The sequence below is a fragment of the Symphodus melops genome (genome assembly GCF_947650265.1).
Source record: "Symphodus melops genome assembly, chromosome: 15".
Taxonomy (NCBI): Eukaryota; Metazoa; Chordata; class Actinopteri; order Labriformes; family Labridae; genus Symphodus; species Symphodus melops.
Genome location: NC_136705.1, coordinates 431722 through 448501, shown reverse-complemented (window position 1 = coordinate 448501; position 16780 = coordinate 431722). Strand labels below are relative to the sequence as shown.

Genomic DNA, 16780 nt, shown 5'->3' with positions numbered 1-16780 from the left:
TGGTGGTGGGGGGGGGGGGGGGAGGGGGGGGGGAGGTGTGCTTGAAGTTCTGCGAGAGCTGCCAGAGCGAGTTTCAAAGCTCCTTGAAGTTCCTTCTGTCGGAGGGAGAGCATGTACTTATGTGTCCCCCTGGGAGGAGTGTGTGTGTGTGTGTGTGTGTGTGTGTGTGTGTGTGTGTGTGTGTGTATAGCGGGGGTGGGATGATTGGGGGGAGAACAGAGCGCTCAGCAGTGTGTATGTACATTTAAATGTGTGTGTGCATCTCCTCGAGCAGCGCTGTAATTATCCCAAACAGTGTGTTGGGCCGGACTTTCTCCCACAGGAGCAGCACAGCAGCGTCTGGGCTCCGGCCCAAATCTGCAGAGAGTCGCCCCGTTAGCAGTGATTGGTTAAAGGAGGAGCGTTCATTGGCTGCAGGGATCCAATGGGATAGATGAATAAATGCTAAATAAGTGAAAGAGCAAGAGGAGAGCAAACAAAGGCCTCAGGAAGCAGAGCTGACACTGCAGGAATCATTCACTCTGTGTCTTATGATCTTACCTCCTTACTTAATGAACAACTAAAAACTCCAGCTGTGTTAGCGTCCCAATCACAACCCATGACAAAAGGTTGCTATGTAAAGTGACCATACACATTCACACACTGACATGCAGCAGCCGGAGCGCTTCAGTGTCTTGCCCAAGGACAGGTCGGCTGCAGAATCAAACTCCAGACCTTCTAATCCAAAGACAACGACTCCACCGGCTGAGCCACCCTGAGGGACAAACACCCCGAGCACACTTCGATGTGCACAGGATGAACCTGATCAGAGGGTTGGTACTTCCATCCAAATGGGAAAAAAAAGAGCCGTCATCTCTGACTGCTGTGATCCCGTCACAAGCTGCCACCTGACACTGCGGTCCGGATGAGCACCTATCAAAGGCCTCGCACTCAAAGCGCTGCGGGAGGTTATTCCTCAGCTCGACTGTCACGGTCAGAGATGCTTCAAACATCACACCAAGGAGACAAACTCATGAAGGGTCCGAGTGTTTATGGACTAAGTGCTGGCATCAGAGTCCCTGGACAACAACATGTCTCCATCTGATCGTCTTTCTGACACAGACCTCAGCTACATAACACTGGAGCTCATGTGTGTGTCTATGTGCATGAAATGTTAGTGACAGGCTCAGATTGTTACAGGACTGAGATGGACCTTTATAATCACAGAGATGCTTTCGATGGAACAGTCTTTGTACTTGTGTAAGCCTTGATTTGTTGGTCAGTTTGTTGTGAACGGTAACATCAGATCCATCAGAACACAAACGAGCTGTTTGAGACATGTTTAGTCCAGCAGATCCTCAAAGATCCTGTCCTGTTTCTGTGGAGTTCGGGGGCTTAAAGAAAGCCATGCATGAGCAGGACGCTTGTCAGAAGCAGTCATCCTCAGATCCTGATGGAAATAACAATGAGCCTTCAGGATGATAATATGGCATAGGTTTAAAAATAACAGAAGTCCGCTTATCAGCATGATTGATATGACAGGAACCTTGTTTTTTATTTTACAGGTGCAAAGCCTTCCCTTCTGTTTCAGCTCCGTTCTCACTGAAACCTAAAAATAGTGAGGTACCAGCGGGCAAGAAAGCCTTCCTCTGACCCGTTTCTAAATCTGCTCTGACATCCCAAATCTCCACGTCCCTCCTCAAGTCTCTAGAAGTCATTCGTTACTGTGGGCTGCAGAGATGGAGGCGCCACCCATGTGACCACACTGAGGGTCGGGAAGTCCAACTGCAGCGTCACACAATGGAGACTGGCCCTCCTTCATCCATCACTGTACACAGAGGTACATTTTGTGTCATCAGATTGTCAGATGATCCACAGAGGCGGCCATGTTTTCATCTGTTTATATTTTGCAGACTGAAGGTCGAGTATTCCTCATGGTATACTATCATCACTATACTTTGCTGAAAGACTCCTTTAAATGGGGGCGCTGGTGATCTCGTGGTCAGCGCCCCCTGTAGAGAGGCAGGAGGGGAGGCCATGCCATCCCTCCACTCTCTCTCTCTAACTGAAGTTATTTTGCTTTCACTTAAAACCTTCCGACGTCGACGGGTAAGATGAACGTGTGAACACAAATAGTTTTCATGTTGGTGCATATCACAAAAAAGAAGAGCAGTGGAATGATCAATCTGTGTTCGGCCCATTTTGATTGATCAGCCAATCAAAGGCATTTGGAGACCACACAACGTCTCAGCGTGCTTATAAGATCTAAACCTTCTAGACTATAGGCAAACACACAGAGAGAACGCCAGGAGCCTTAATCATTGTGGCTCATGAGTAGACCAGAGTGAGAGGGTCACACATGCAGCTGAAGCATGACAAACACTAAAAGCTACGTTACAACCATATACTGCACTCAGAGCCTCGTCTCCAACACTGAGTGGACATTCAGAAGTCATTTTGTGAAAGGCTTGGAGCGTGGGATGAATGAGAAGGGAATGCACTTACTGCCTGACAGATGATGGGGTATTTGATTCGATTGATGCCGCCGGCAAACACAGCAAAGGTCAGAGCCGTGTGGAAGCAGAAGTTGAGGAGCATGTGCCATCCTTTCCGACTGATCCGGATCGCGCTGCGAAAAAAAACAAAACACAACAAAGTAGAGAGAATTAGCAGGGATGAACCAAACTGAACAAGTTCCATCACTTACATCATTTTTGGTAGAAACAGGACTTTCACACGGTCAGTAGGGATTACCCTTTAGTGCCATAGAGATTAACAAGCAGTGAACTCCCCCCCAGGAGTCTGACCAGCCTGAACAGACATCAACGACAGAACATGTCAAAGTCCACTAAACATTAGACTCCTTTTAAAAGCAAGCTCATACATGGTCCAATCAGCCAAATGAATCTGTTTCCATGAAGGGCTCCAAGTGAAACCTGGAACTTATTCTGAGATGTAAATACATGAAACATGATCATACTGTATTATCACCATGCTCTGTGAAAGAGAAACATCTTTAATAAACGACTAGAGCACCTCTTAAAGCTACACGACATGTCAGACTAACGACAAGGCAAGCTGCTCGTTAAAGACAGTATGAGGATCCAGCTGCCAGAGGACTCTCCTTCAATACCACAGAAAAAAAAGATGGCGTCGAGGCTAGCGAGGAATCATGGGAGTTCTCTCTGGTTCCGCCCACCTCCCGATGAAAACACGCTCTGTGTTGAGTAAAGATGTCTTTACCGATGATGTATCCGTGACGTTTTTACCCCCAGCTGCACAAACGCCAGCTCACGCTTCCTTATGTAGCGACCTTTAAGCTAACACCCTTCGTTTCCACGGCAACAGTGAATATTTAGTCTGTCACGGCAGCCGCCTCGACCACAGTGCACTATGAAGGGAGTTCGACATACACCTGGTTTAAATAAGTACATTGAACTATCAGAAGTTATTAATAAAGTTGAAAAAAGAGAAGCAGTTTAAAGACACTGAACACTAAGGAGGCGAAGAGGAAGTGTAACACTTCCAACAAACTGTAGAAATGTGATTGATATTGATGGGCCTGCAGGCTCAGAGTTACTCGGGGTTCTTGGAGAGCAGTGTGTCCTACATCCTCACACACTCTTTCACACACTTCCACTCACGCGTACAGTACATGCTGGGATATATGAACGCAAATAGGGATCGCTCTGCTGGGTTGATGATGAAATAAAAAGAGATTGTTTCCAGTTGGCTGCACCAATTGAAGTTCTCACAATGTAAAAACGATGCACTCATCTCCATTATGGGATGTATAAGAAGAGGCGGGGGAGGGGAAGTTCACCGCCGTGGGCAGGGCACTTAACCCACATCACTGTCTCCATCCAGCTGTTTGAATCTGGGCTCAATACGTCTGACTATACCAACATGTTAGCAGACACTGTTCCACTGTCGGCTCCCTGCCTTTCATGGATACAGTCCCTGTCACCATGTGGGATTATATAACCCAGAGCTGGAGATCTCCACTCCCCAAAATGGAGGAGCGGAGCCCCAGCTGCACGTGAGCCAACTGTAGATGAGCGGTGGCTCAGCAGTGAGCTGTGAGGCGTGTCTGGGGCCGGGCTCCACCGCTCTGTGTGTGTGTGTGTGTGTGTGTGTGTGTGTGTGTGTGTGTGTGTGTGTGTGAGCGGGGAGTTAAAGCTGCTGCTGTGGATACCTCCACTGCAGCCTGAGTGCTGAACTCCATCCAACAAAGAGGCCATAAATCAGGCCGGCTCCTGGCCTCCCTGGAAGGGGGTTTTCATAGGCTCAGCTTTGGGCTTTCATTGGGTCAAGTACATTAACCTGGCAACCCCCCCCCCCCCCCCCCCCCCCCCCACACACACACACACACACACACACACACACACACAAACACACATCCCTGAGGGTGGGAGGGGGGAACAACTGTCCCCTCATCTTGCTCTCTCACTCTGCACCCACAGCCTACAGGACAATAAAGCCATGGCCGGTATAATATGACACATTATACAATGGCTAGTTTCATAGGTGGGGGACACGTTCCAAACAGCTCACAGGCTCATAAAGCACAGGAAGCTGTTACAGACACATACAGAGGAGCGTTCATGCTTATTATCATGACACTGCTGTGTTATTTACATATATACAGATCAGTATGTTAAACCCTGAACATGCCACAGCCAGTCGTATCCTTGTTAAGTAAGTGGAGTGTTAGCCGTGTCAATAGCCCACTATTGATCAAGTTCAACGTTCAAGCAGAATGGGACACAGGAACCCTTATTTTAGTCCCATCAACGGGTACCGTCCTGAACCGAGGTGAACCGTCCTGAACCGAGGTGAACCGTGCTGAACCGAGGTGAACCGTCCTGAACCGAGGTGAACCGTGCTGAACCGAGGTGAACCGTGCTGAACCGAGGTGAACCGTGCTGAACCGAGGTGAACCGTGCTGAACCGAGGTGAACCGTCCTGAACTGAGGTGAACCGAGGTGAACCGTGCTGAATCGAGATGAACCGAGGTGAACCGAAGTGAACCGTCCTGAACCGAGGTGAACCGTGCTGAACCGAGGTGAACCGTGCTGAACCGAGGTGAACCGTCCTGAACTGAGGTGAACCGTCCTGAACCGAGGTGAACCGTCCTGAACTGAGGTGAACCGTCCTGAATCGAGATGAACCGAGGTGAACCGAAGTGAACCGTCCTGAACCGAGGTGAACCGTGCTGAACCGAGGTGAACCGTCCTGAACTGAGGTGAACCGTCCTGAACCGAGGTGAACCGTCCTGAACTGAGGTGAACCGTCCTGAACCGAGGTGAACCGTGCTGAACCGAGGTGAACCGTGCTGAACCGAGGTGAACCGTGCTGAACCGAGGTGAACCGTGCTGAACTGAGGTGAACCGAGGTGAACCGTGCTGAACCGAGGTGAACCGTGCTGAACTGAGGTGAACCGAGGTGAACCGTGCTGAATCGAGATGAACCGAGGTGAACCGAAGTGAACCGTCCTGAACCGAGGTGAACCGTGCTGAATCGAGATGAACCGAGGTGAACCGAAGTGAACCGTGCTGAACCGAGGTGAACCGTGCTGAACTGAGGTGAACCGAGGTGAACCGTGCTGAACCGAGGTGAACCGTGCTGAACTGAGGTGAACCGAGGTGAACCGTGCTGAATCGAGATGAACCGAGGTGAACCGAAGTGAACCGTCCTGAACCGAGGTGAACCGTGCTGAACCGAGGTGAACCGTCCTGAACTGAGGTGAACCGTCCTGAACCGAGGTGAACCGTCCTGGACCGAGGTGAACCGCGCTGAATCGAGATGAACCGAGGTGAACCGAAGTGAACCGTCCTGAACCGAGGTGAACCGTGCTGAACCGAGGTGAACCGTGCTGAACCGAGGTGAACCGTCCTGAACCGAGGTGAACCGTCCTGAACTGAGGTGAACCGTCCTGAACCGAGGTGAACCGTGCTGAACCGAGGTGAACCGTGCTGAACTGAGGTGAACCGAGGTGAACCGTGCTGAATCGAGATGAACCGAGGTGAACCGAAGTGAACCGTCCTGAACCGAGGTGAACCGTGCTGAACCGAGGTGAACCGAGGTGAACCGTCCTGAACCGAGGTGAACCGTGCTGAATCGAGATGAACCGAGGTGAACCGTCCTGAACCGAGGTGAACCGTCCTGAACCGAGGTGAACCGAGGTGAACCGTGCTGAACTGAGGTGAACCGAGGTGAACCGTGCTGAACCGAGGTGAACCGTGCTGAACCGAGGTGAACCGAGGTGAACCGTGCTGAACCGAGGTGAACCGAGGTGAATCGAGGTGAACCGTGCTGAACCGAGGTGAACCGAGGTGAACCGTGCTGAACCGAGGTGAACCGTGCTGAACCGAGGTGAACCGAGGTGAACCGTGCTGAACCGAGGTGAACCGTGCTGAACCGAGGTGAATCGAGGTGAACCGTCCTGAACCGAGGTGAACCGTGCTGAACCGAGGTGAACCGAGGTGAACCGTGCTGAACCGAGGTGAACCGTGCTGAACCGAGGTGAATCGAGGTGAACCGTGCTGAACCGTCCTGAACCGAGGTGAACCGTGCTGAACCGAGGTGAACCGTGCTGAACCGAGGTGAACCGTGCTGAACCGAGGTGAACCGTGCTGAACTGAGGTGAACCGAGGTGAACCGTGCTGAATCGAGATGAACCGAGGTGAACCGAAGTGAACCGTCCTGAACCGAGGTGAACCGTGCTGAACCGAGGTGAACCGAGGTGAACCGTGCTGAACCGAGGTGAACCGTGCTGAACCGAGGTGAATCGAGGTGAACCGTGCTGAACCGTCCTGAACCGAGGTGAACCGTCCTGAACCGAGGTGAACCGTGCTGAACCGAGGTGAACCGTGCTGAACCGAGGTGAACCGTGCTGAACCGAGGTGAACCGTGCTGAACTGAGGTGAACCGAGGTGAACCGTGCTGAATCGAGATGAACCGAGGTGAACCGAAGTGAACCGTCCTGAACCGAGGTGAACCGTGCTGAACCGAGGTGAACCGTCCTGAACCGAGGTGAACCGTGCTGAATCGAGATGAACCGAGGTGAACCGTCCTGAACCGAGGTGAACCGAGGTGAACCGTGCTGAACTGAGGTGAACCGAGGTGAACCGTCCTGAACCGAGGTGAACCGTGCTGAACCGAGGTGAACCGAGGTGAACCGTGCTGAACCGAGGTGAACCGTGCTGAACCGAGGTGAATCGAGGTGAACCGTGCTGAACCGTCCTGAACCGAGGTGAACCGTCCTGAACCGAGGTGAACCGTGCTGAACTGAGGTGAACTGAGGTGAACCGAGGTGAACCGTGCTGAACTGAGGTGAACTGAGGTGAACCGAGGTGAACCGTCCTGAACCGAGGTGAACCGAGGTGAACCGTCCTGAACCGAGGTGAATACTATACACACACTTCCCATTTTACAGGGATCAATGACTTTATCAAGATTCCCAGCATGCATTGGTGTAAACAGGAGCCAGCCAACTCTTCACACACTGATGGTAGAGGCTGCTGCAGAGTCCATCAGTATGAACTCATCCATTCATACACATTCACACACTGATGGTAGAGGCTGCTGCAGAGTCCATCAGTATTAACTCATCCATTCATACACATTCACACACTGATGGTAGAGGCTACTTCAGTATTAACTCATCCATTCACACGCAGCAGTGGGAGTACCGTAACTTAAGTCTCTCTCCCAAGGACACTTTGGACATGTGGCTGCAGGAGCTGGGGATCGAACCCCTGACCTTCCAGTTGAAAGATGGCGGACTCTACTGACTAAGCTCGTAGCGGTCAGTCATTATATTTGTGCACGAAAATGATACTGTATATTTTTCTCCCCAGAAATCATTTAAACAGCAAGTCACAATTTGGGAACATGAATTAATTTTGTCTGCCAATGAAAAGTGCAAAAAGAAAATCCTTTAAGATGAATTTGAAGTGGACTCACTGTCTTCTTTCCCCCGTGACCATTTAAGAATTCCTCTGATTCCAACAGTATAGAGAAAATCTGAGGATTTGAGATTTAACATGGGAATATTTTAACAAAAAAAGGCACCCGTTGGGTTCAAAGGATTTTGTGTTCAAAGACATGATACCCACCACTGTGTTCTTCTCAAGGCTCATACATCATGCAACACCATTTCACCCACAAACACAGATTCTCTGTTTGGGTCCAGACCTTTGAATCCACCAGACTGACTGAGTGTAACAAGATCTGTCTGATTCTGTCAGCCTCACAGACGCTATCCTGGCTTGAAAAGAACCAACAGTAGGCATGGCATGCAGATAGATCTGTGCATGCGTGTGTGTGTGTGTGTGTGTGTGTGTGGGTGTGTGTGTGTGTGTGTGTGTGTGTGTGTGTGTGTGTGTGTGTGTGTGTGTGTGTGTGTGTGTGTGGGTGGGTGTGTGTGTGTGTGTGTGTGTGTGTGTGTGTGTGTGTGTGTGTGTGTGTGTGTGTGTGTGTGTGTGTGTGGGTGGGTGGGTGTTAGTGAACTGGCGTGAACAAGTGACAGATTCAAACAGCCTCCCTCACATCCTGCCTGTTTAACACACAGTCCCACTGCTTCACGGCTCGGATACTGTCGGCCCACTCGAGTGATGCTACACAACTGGAGTGTTGCTAAACAGAGACGTGTTTAGTGCTGGGGAGGGCGAGGGGGTGTTGGAGTTTGTTAATGTGAGCACAGTAAAAGTAAAAAAACCTGCAGCCCTCCCCTGAGTCTGACACATGCAGCACAAAAGCTCTGGCTTCATATCTTAAACATGAGCTTGTTCTCACTCTAATCTGGTCTTTGTGTTCTGAAGAGCACTCCATGATGAATGAGGCCGTTTCTATGTGAACAAGTCGCCTGCTTTATCAGCTTCAGCCATTTATCATGAAAGGTCAGCTCTTCTGCACTGGTGTAATGTAAGTTAGTTGTGTTGGCTGTGTACTTACATTACATAACCTTTACATTGAGCTTGATACTAACTGAAACTCCAAACATGAACATTTATTCAGCTAGCCAGTCTAAACAGAACCAAACTGTTTGCATCATCGTTGAAAGTCCAAAACACATGAACTGTTGAAATGCTCTTTCATTCTCACCCACTTCACTGATTTCTTTAAAAGTTTAACTAGAAGTCATTAATGCGTCATCGCCCTGTATCACGTGCAAAAAACTGCAGTTCCTCAAATGTCCACTTGAGGCCGGCACCAAAAGCCCCAGAAGTCCAAACACACCATATTTAAATGTTCACGTCGATGTTGAACTATTTTACTGTATGGACTCTAATCTTAGAGTCCATACAGTAAAGAAGTCTGTACCCAATATACCAGAGCAGTCTTTGATCACATGAAGGATAAGTGCATCGTTAGGGGCGTGGCTAATCCAACTGTAAGGAGCTACATTAAAGCCGTTTGTGATCAATAATTTCAGACCTTAATAATCACATTGTTAACAAGTTGCCTTTAAGGGTCACTATTATTCACACCGCTCTGATGATTGTGATTTCTGTCTTTTTCATCGTTTTGAATGACCTACTTCTCCAATAAAAGCTAATGACTCTGCACACAAGCATCCAGCTGTGTTTGTTTTTACCCTGCACATGTGGAACTGCTTCTCAGCGTTGTCTGCGGTCGATGCTGCAGTGCCAGACGACATCAGTGATGCTGCTGTTTGTAAGGCTCATCGGTGTCTGACTGCAGAAGGACGCGCCCTGTCTCTGCACAGGTGACACAGACGGAGGCAAACAGTGGACGCTGCATCACGTCCACTTGAGTCCCAATCAGGACAGGAAACCACGAACATAACAAGATTTCTCTCAGACAAACATCCGTTTCATTCTTCCAATAAAACAACTGATTGTGAAAATGAGACCTGCGAGAGGTTTTTCTTTTCTATTACAACGGATGGAGAGCTATTACAATAATGGCGCATTAACGTCAGGGACATGATAAAGTGACTGATGATCTACAGGAACAACAGATGATGAATAGACGTGCTGAAACAATCTGCCAGTCAGGCTCCCTCGGGCTGTAAGAAAAGCATCCAGCGTGTGTGAAGCTGAAAGGAGGAGACAGATGCCAGCGTGTCAAAGAACCTCATCTCACTATGTCATAAAAGGAACAAAGGTGGCCTGAGAAGCCCTTAGAAATCCATTAGAAGCATATATTTCTGCTCAGACTGCTTGAAGCACACGTCTACGTACACACCTGTGAGTGTGTGTGTGTGTGTTTTACATCCTCTTAGTCACACAGGCTGCAGTGCTTTACGGCGGCCCAAAGCTTCTGACTCAGAGCTCCGTCAGTGTTGGATCTGCGACAGAGGCCTCCAAAACAAACTGAACCAAGAAGGGAAGATTACATCCGCGCCTTCCACACATGGAGGGAAGGAGGAAATATGAATCTCAACCACGTTTTTCTTCCTCATGTTGGTCAAGATGACAAATTAGTAGATTGTGGACTCGCTCCAGTCGATTGTGTCTGCATGTAGCTGATGGGAAAGGACGAGCAAGGACGGCTGGTATGAATGGGCCAGCACGGCTAAGCGCCCTCTCTATTACACAATAAAGATGAGAACATCCTTCTTCAAGAAGTTCTTTTAATCATCTGGACCCCAGAGTTCAAGCTAACTCCAGAGTTACAATACAAATATGTGATGTCTCTGAGCTGCAGCGTCCTCGTCCTAAGATGTCATGGCACGTCCCCTTGGCCCCCAGATCATTCAGGCCACATCGCCTTTGGACCAATGACACAGCTGGAGGGTCTGTGCAGACCGAAGAACCAGCTTGAGAAATAAATCCTTTTTGTCAAGCAACTGTACGGTGGCTGGGAAGTGCCAAACACAACAACAACACACGAAACACAGAAGAAGAAAACACAACAACAACACACGAAACACAGAAGAAGAAAACACAACAACAACTCACGAAACACAGAAGAAGAAAACACAACAACAACACACGAAACACAGAAGAAGAAAACACAACAACAACACACGAAACACAGAAGAAGAAAACACAACAACATGAACTTCTGACTTTTCATACCTTTCCATCAAGCTCTGTGTAATACATCATTAATTATCTTCATTAACTCTTCTCTGCCTGAACACTAAGGCAAATGGAGCATGTACTTAAAAAGACGGACAGTGCCTTCGTCCAATCAAAGACGCTTATTGTACCTGTTCCATTAGAAGTCATTGTGATTTGTTGTAATCAAAGTACAGAAAGTGTTTCTCCTGCAGGATCAGTTCATGATTCGAAAGGTCTGAAAACACAGACACGGTCTGGATTAGAACCAGAACCAGTGCTTGTCTTGCTCTTATCAAAGCATCCAGTGTCCTTTGACAAAATGAGACATTTGAGCCTTCAGTCCACTGCTGCTTCAACAATCTAGTGTATGTGTTTACTGTGTAAGTACGGTGTGTCAAACAGAACAGCTTCAAACAAGTCCAAAGACTGCGTAAAGACGCTTTAAATAAAGTGACTTATTTTATTGGTTAAAGAAACATCTCACCCTTTAAAAGTGTTCAATGTGTCAAACACTTCAGATCTGGATGATTTTATCTTGCAGCCTTTTTTATGCCCATAAATGAAGCAATTTCAAAAACCTTCAGTAAGTTTCCTCATTTGGACCCTTAAAAACCTTTATAAGACCAGACATCCTGTGAAGGGCTGTAAATGCATTCTTCAAGAGAGGAGGGCGGAGCTACATGCTTACCTGTGGTGCACTATGTACGTGATGATGGAGGCGAAGAGGCAGAGCAACATGACCGCCGTGCAGGCATACACGACCGGGTGCAAAAATTCCCCAGGGTACGGGGGGAAAGACAGCACCTTCTTCAGATCCTGAGGAGGCAGAGACAGAGAGAGACACATCAGACGTCATGACAGAGAGCGAGAGGCAGGTGGACCAGGAGCTCTCCATATGCACAGGCACTGACGAGATGTGCAAACAACATACAAATGAACGTGAAGGAAATGTCTCCAATCAGCATAAAAGAGGAACCGCCCTGTCGAGAGAATATTATTCCACTGCATTTACATTTTGCATTTCAGGCTTTTAGATGACACTCTTAGCCGGAGCCACTGACTGCAACAATAGCATAAGCTTCCTAGTCTGCCGACATAAAAGCTAAACAAAAATGGATGGCAGCCAGGCATGAAAATGAAAAAAGTTAAATCCCTTTTTGTGCCTCTAAAAGACGCTCATTGTTAACAGACGCTCATTAAGCCCTTATCAACATCACAGACGATTTGCTTGGTAATTTATTCGACAAGAGGAACTTCTTCAGCTCATATTGTGACAGCTTCAGATTAAAACTCTGAAAGTACACACGGCTGCTTAATACTTGGATTTATTGTGCTATCTGTGAGCTTTCGATCTGCAGTGTGGAGACACAGAAGCAGCTGGAGTGAAAGAACGCTTCACATCCCCCTCGGCTGCTCTCTGACTGGAGCTGAGAGTGACGTCACCATTTTAGGCTCTGTGGCGTTGCTAAATAAAACGCACCTTATCTCCATCCTGCCCCCCCCCCCCCCCCGTGAGAGTGATCCTCATGCACACTGTCTGACACCATCATTGTCTCTCAGTGTGAGTGTCCAGAGGGTGTCAGGGGGGTCGTGACCTTCAGCTGAGCACTTATAAGCATGGCTCTAAAATGGGGGGGGCCTGACACTGGAGAGATGTGGAGCGCAGCAGTCCAAGCCTCCTCACTGAGGCTGATGAAGCCTTCCCTGTGTGACTGAGGAGGAGCCAGGATCTCTATTCAGCTCAGACAAAGACATTTTCTTAATGTAACCTTTAAGGGTGCAAATGTTCATTGGCCTTTTTTTTCCCAGAGTTGTTAAATGTCATCACTGTGATGTCATCACTGTGATGTCATCGTGCCGCTCTCAGGAGATCACTGGCTCAGTCTTCGGACTGCTGAGCCTTGAGATGTATCCTTAAACATTTATATCCCTTAAAGAGAAAACACAGAAATGTCACTTCAATAGCAGTTAATCATCCGTTCACTACTTATGCACTCGACCACTTTACAGGGTCGCTGTTGTTAACCATCAACAGGCCCCCGCTCTGTCACTCTACCGACACACAAAACAGGATCATCAAGAAGTGCTGAGCTCCTTCAGTCAATGATGCAATAATGCAGACTGTGCACAGTCCAGTAAGACTACATAGAATTAAATCATGCTTGATGCATGTCATTCAAAGACTTCAAACAAAACAACAGCTGGAAATCACCGCAGCTTCACTTAGTGCTTTAGGCGTCAACACTTCTTGGTTATTTATGCAGAAAGAGTTGAAGCACTTCAGGACAAACGAGGTACAGAACAAGTTCTGCAAAAGGACAAAGTTGTTATGTAAACAAGGGACATATGTGATACACATACACATTCACACACTGATGGTAGAGGCTGCAGAGTAAAGAGCCACTTGGGTTTTAGTGTCCTACCCAAGGACAAATTGGACACGTGTCTGCAGCAGCTGGGAATCGAACCCCTAACTTTTTGGTTGAGAGACGACCGATGTTAGAAACATGACTAACATCAGCTCAGTAAAGATCAGGGATTCACACACGTCTTCTGGATGACAACCTGTGTGTGTCCCCTTCAATTCAAAGCCAAACTACCAGCTAAAGGACAGACATTACTGTCCTGGGGACACTGGGGGGTTCTAATTCCAGCCCTGAGCCACTGACCAAGCCAACAGCAGTCTGTTTCCCTCCTTCTGAAATCTTCTGCCCACTTCATCACAAACTGCAAATGTGCTGTTCACAGACAGCAGCAGGAAATGCTTCCTCACATGGAGGAGCTGAGGATGGCACAAACAAGACCCCAGAGGGGTCTCAGCACCGTGGAACCATTCAGAGGACATTTATTCTAACCTGGTGACTCAACCTAACTGTAAATTTGGGGGGGGGGGGGTAACTCAAAATGATAGGAAAAAGGGTAGCAAAAAACCTCCTGAGGGACGGACCTGGCTCCCAGACTAGAAGAACAAATCCCACGTATGAGTGAATCCCAGAATCTTCAGAAAGTTCTTCAGTCCTTCAGTCTTCTGTTAGAGGGAGCTGAAGTGGAGGCTGTGGACTCCTACAAATACCTCGGGCTGTGTCTAGACAATAAACTGGACTGGACAACACACACCAACCACCTGTACGGGAAGACACAAAGCAGGATGTACTTCCTAAGGAGACTGCGGTCCTTTAACATCTGCAGCAAGTTGCTGGGGATGTTTTACCAGTCCGTGGTTTCCAGCGTGCTTTTTTACACCGTGGTATGCTGGGGGGGGGGGGGGGGGGGCAGCATATCCAAACAGCACACATCCAGACTGGACAAACTGATCAGGCGGGCCGGCTCTGTGGTCGGCATGAAGCTGGACTCTCTGGTGACGGTGGCAGAGAAGAGGACACTGAACAAACTGCTGGATATTATGGACAATGCCAGCCACCCTCTGCACACTGTCATCAGCAACCAGAGGAGCCGGTTCAGTGAGAGACTGCTCCTTCTCAAGTGCAGAACCAAGAGACTGTCCATCACGCTCTACAACTCCTCACTTAGAGGACGGACTAGAGCACACGGGACAGAGGGGTAGGAGTTGGAGCGTCTTTCCTTCTACCCTCACTGTGCAATAACACATGGACACTTTCACTCCTATGTGCAATAATAATCTCAACCAAGTGCAATAATCGCAACAATAATCAATCACTGCCTTTCTTTGTGTATTCTGCTTCCTCCATGCATATTCCTGGTATATTCCTTCCAATGGAAGAGTGTTCTATTATTGGTGCTGTATTATTCTGTATATTGTTACTTACAATACATTTTTGTATTTTGTGTTACATTTTTATCTTTATTTTGTACTATTATTGTATCTGCTGCTGGAACCTTAAATTTCCTGAGGGAGTCATCCCAAAGGATCAATAAAGTTCAGTCTAAGTCTAAGTCTAAGTCCGATTTAAGACATTTGGTGAATGAGGCCCAAAAATCAGTTTCACTGTCAAACTATTCTCACAAGCGTCTGCCTCTTCAGCTGCTCAGGACGCCATTTTACCCTTGGTCTGTATGTTAGTGCTAACAGGAAGCGTGCAGTAGATTTAGCAGAGCTTCTGCCTGCAGGGGGAAAAAGGTTGGTGAGAGTGGTGGGGCTAAATCCAATCAGGAAAATTGGGGGCTGCAACCCCAATTACTTAGAAAGACACTAAAACCATAACCATGAAGCTGAGCTTCAAAGTTCCACATGCAATCTTTGATCCACTGATACAAAAATCTGAATTAGAGATGCTTTCAAACCAAATGTTTCTCCTTCACGTTTGAAAAAGAGGTGAAGTAAAAAAACATCGACGTTCATGACTCTGCATTTTGTAGCTGAGCCAGAAAGTCAAAAAGACGGGAGAGGTGTGGGGGACAAGCTGGACAAGGGACTGAGCAATGAACTGTGCAATCACCGCTGCACGCACACACACACACACCCACACACACACACACCCACACACACACACTCACACACACACACCCACCCACACACACACACACCCACACACACACACACCCACACACACACACACACTCACACACACACACTCACACACACACACACTCACACACACACACACACACACACACACACACTCACACACACACACTCACACACACACACACACTCACACACACACACACACACACACTCACGCACACAGCAAGAGAGCGGAAGTTAAAGAAATGTCAGAGAGAAGCTGTTTGCATCTCGTTGGAGACACAAACAGAAGCAGCCTCACATCATTAGACAGAATTACTACATTCTTCTCACCCTGGGAGCCATGTCACGCAAGGACAAAGAAAACTCGTGTTAATTACAACTCTGTGAATTGATGCTGCTGAAAAAAAAAATCATTGCCCGAAGCACCCCAAACAAATCCTGCTGAAATGAAGCTTTTAAGTCAGTAAGCTGATTTATATACTTAAAAAGCAAATAAGACTTCATAGGAGTTGAGATCATGAAAAACATCCCCACACAAACATCAGCTTAACTAAAGGTCAAAGAGAACGCGCGTCGGAGGGAATCAGTAACAGCATCAGGAGAAATGTGCGGCGTGCTCCGACATATTGAGCAGCTCAGCGTGGCGCTAACACGGCGCGTGATGGCAGCTCTGCTTAAACGGCTTTAAGTGTGAAGGAGGGGGAGAGGGGGAGTCAAATGTTCTCAAGGGACATATTATCATCATCACTGGGTTTATAACGTTGGCCCAGACTGTCAGCCACTCGCCGCCGGCATCTTTAACCCTTTCAGAGCCGCTTTGTTCCACATCCAGGAGACGTCCTGCATCTCTAACCTGCTTACTCACAACCGCACGCACGCCGCACGCCGCCTCCTTACTGACACGTAGCAGGCGCACTTCTACAAGAAATCAATGCACAGAAGGTGTGCTGACGTCAGAACAGTTTACGACGATGAATCATCATCGTTTGCAGCTTTTAGAAACTGCATCTTTTATTTGACAGCTTGTTTGAACTCAGTGTTCTCAGCAGGGGTTTGACAGACAGTAGTGTCCAATAACAACACAAATAATCAATAACTGATGGAATATTTTCTGGATCTCAATCCTCTGCCCTGATGTGTCAATAAAGTTGACCTCACACTGCCCGCCCTGTTTTTATGACACACCAGAGTCCCCATGTAAACTGCTGTGTAGTAAATAAACACACTTTGGATGTCTGCAATTTATTTTGGATTTTGGTTGAAAATTGACCTACATCATGTCTAACACTGTTTTCATCTGTCCTCCCAAACAAGC

At 48.0% G+C, this 16780-nt stretch overlaps 1 protein-coding gene across 1 annotated transcript in view; it reads right to left on the bottom strand.

Annotated features, from left to right (window-relative positions):
- The window catches only part of LOC306836325 (adhesion G protein-coupled receptor A1-like), a 23664-nt gene extending 11838 nt beyond the window's left edge, over positions 1 to 11826 (bottom strand). The window contains exons 1-2 of the mRNA XM_079363337.1: positions 11704 to 11826; positions 2485 to 2608 (exon numbers count right to left, since the gene is read on the bottom strand). Coding sequence (XP_079219463.1) covers positions 2485 to 2608; positions 11704 to 11753 — 174 coding nt within the window. The 5' untranslated portion in view covers positions 11754 to 11826. The remainder of the gene's footprint in view (positions 1 to 2484; positions 2609 to 11703) is intronic.
- Between the last annotated feature and the right edge of the window lie 4954 nt (positions 11827 to 16780).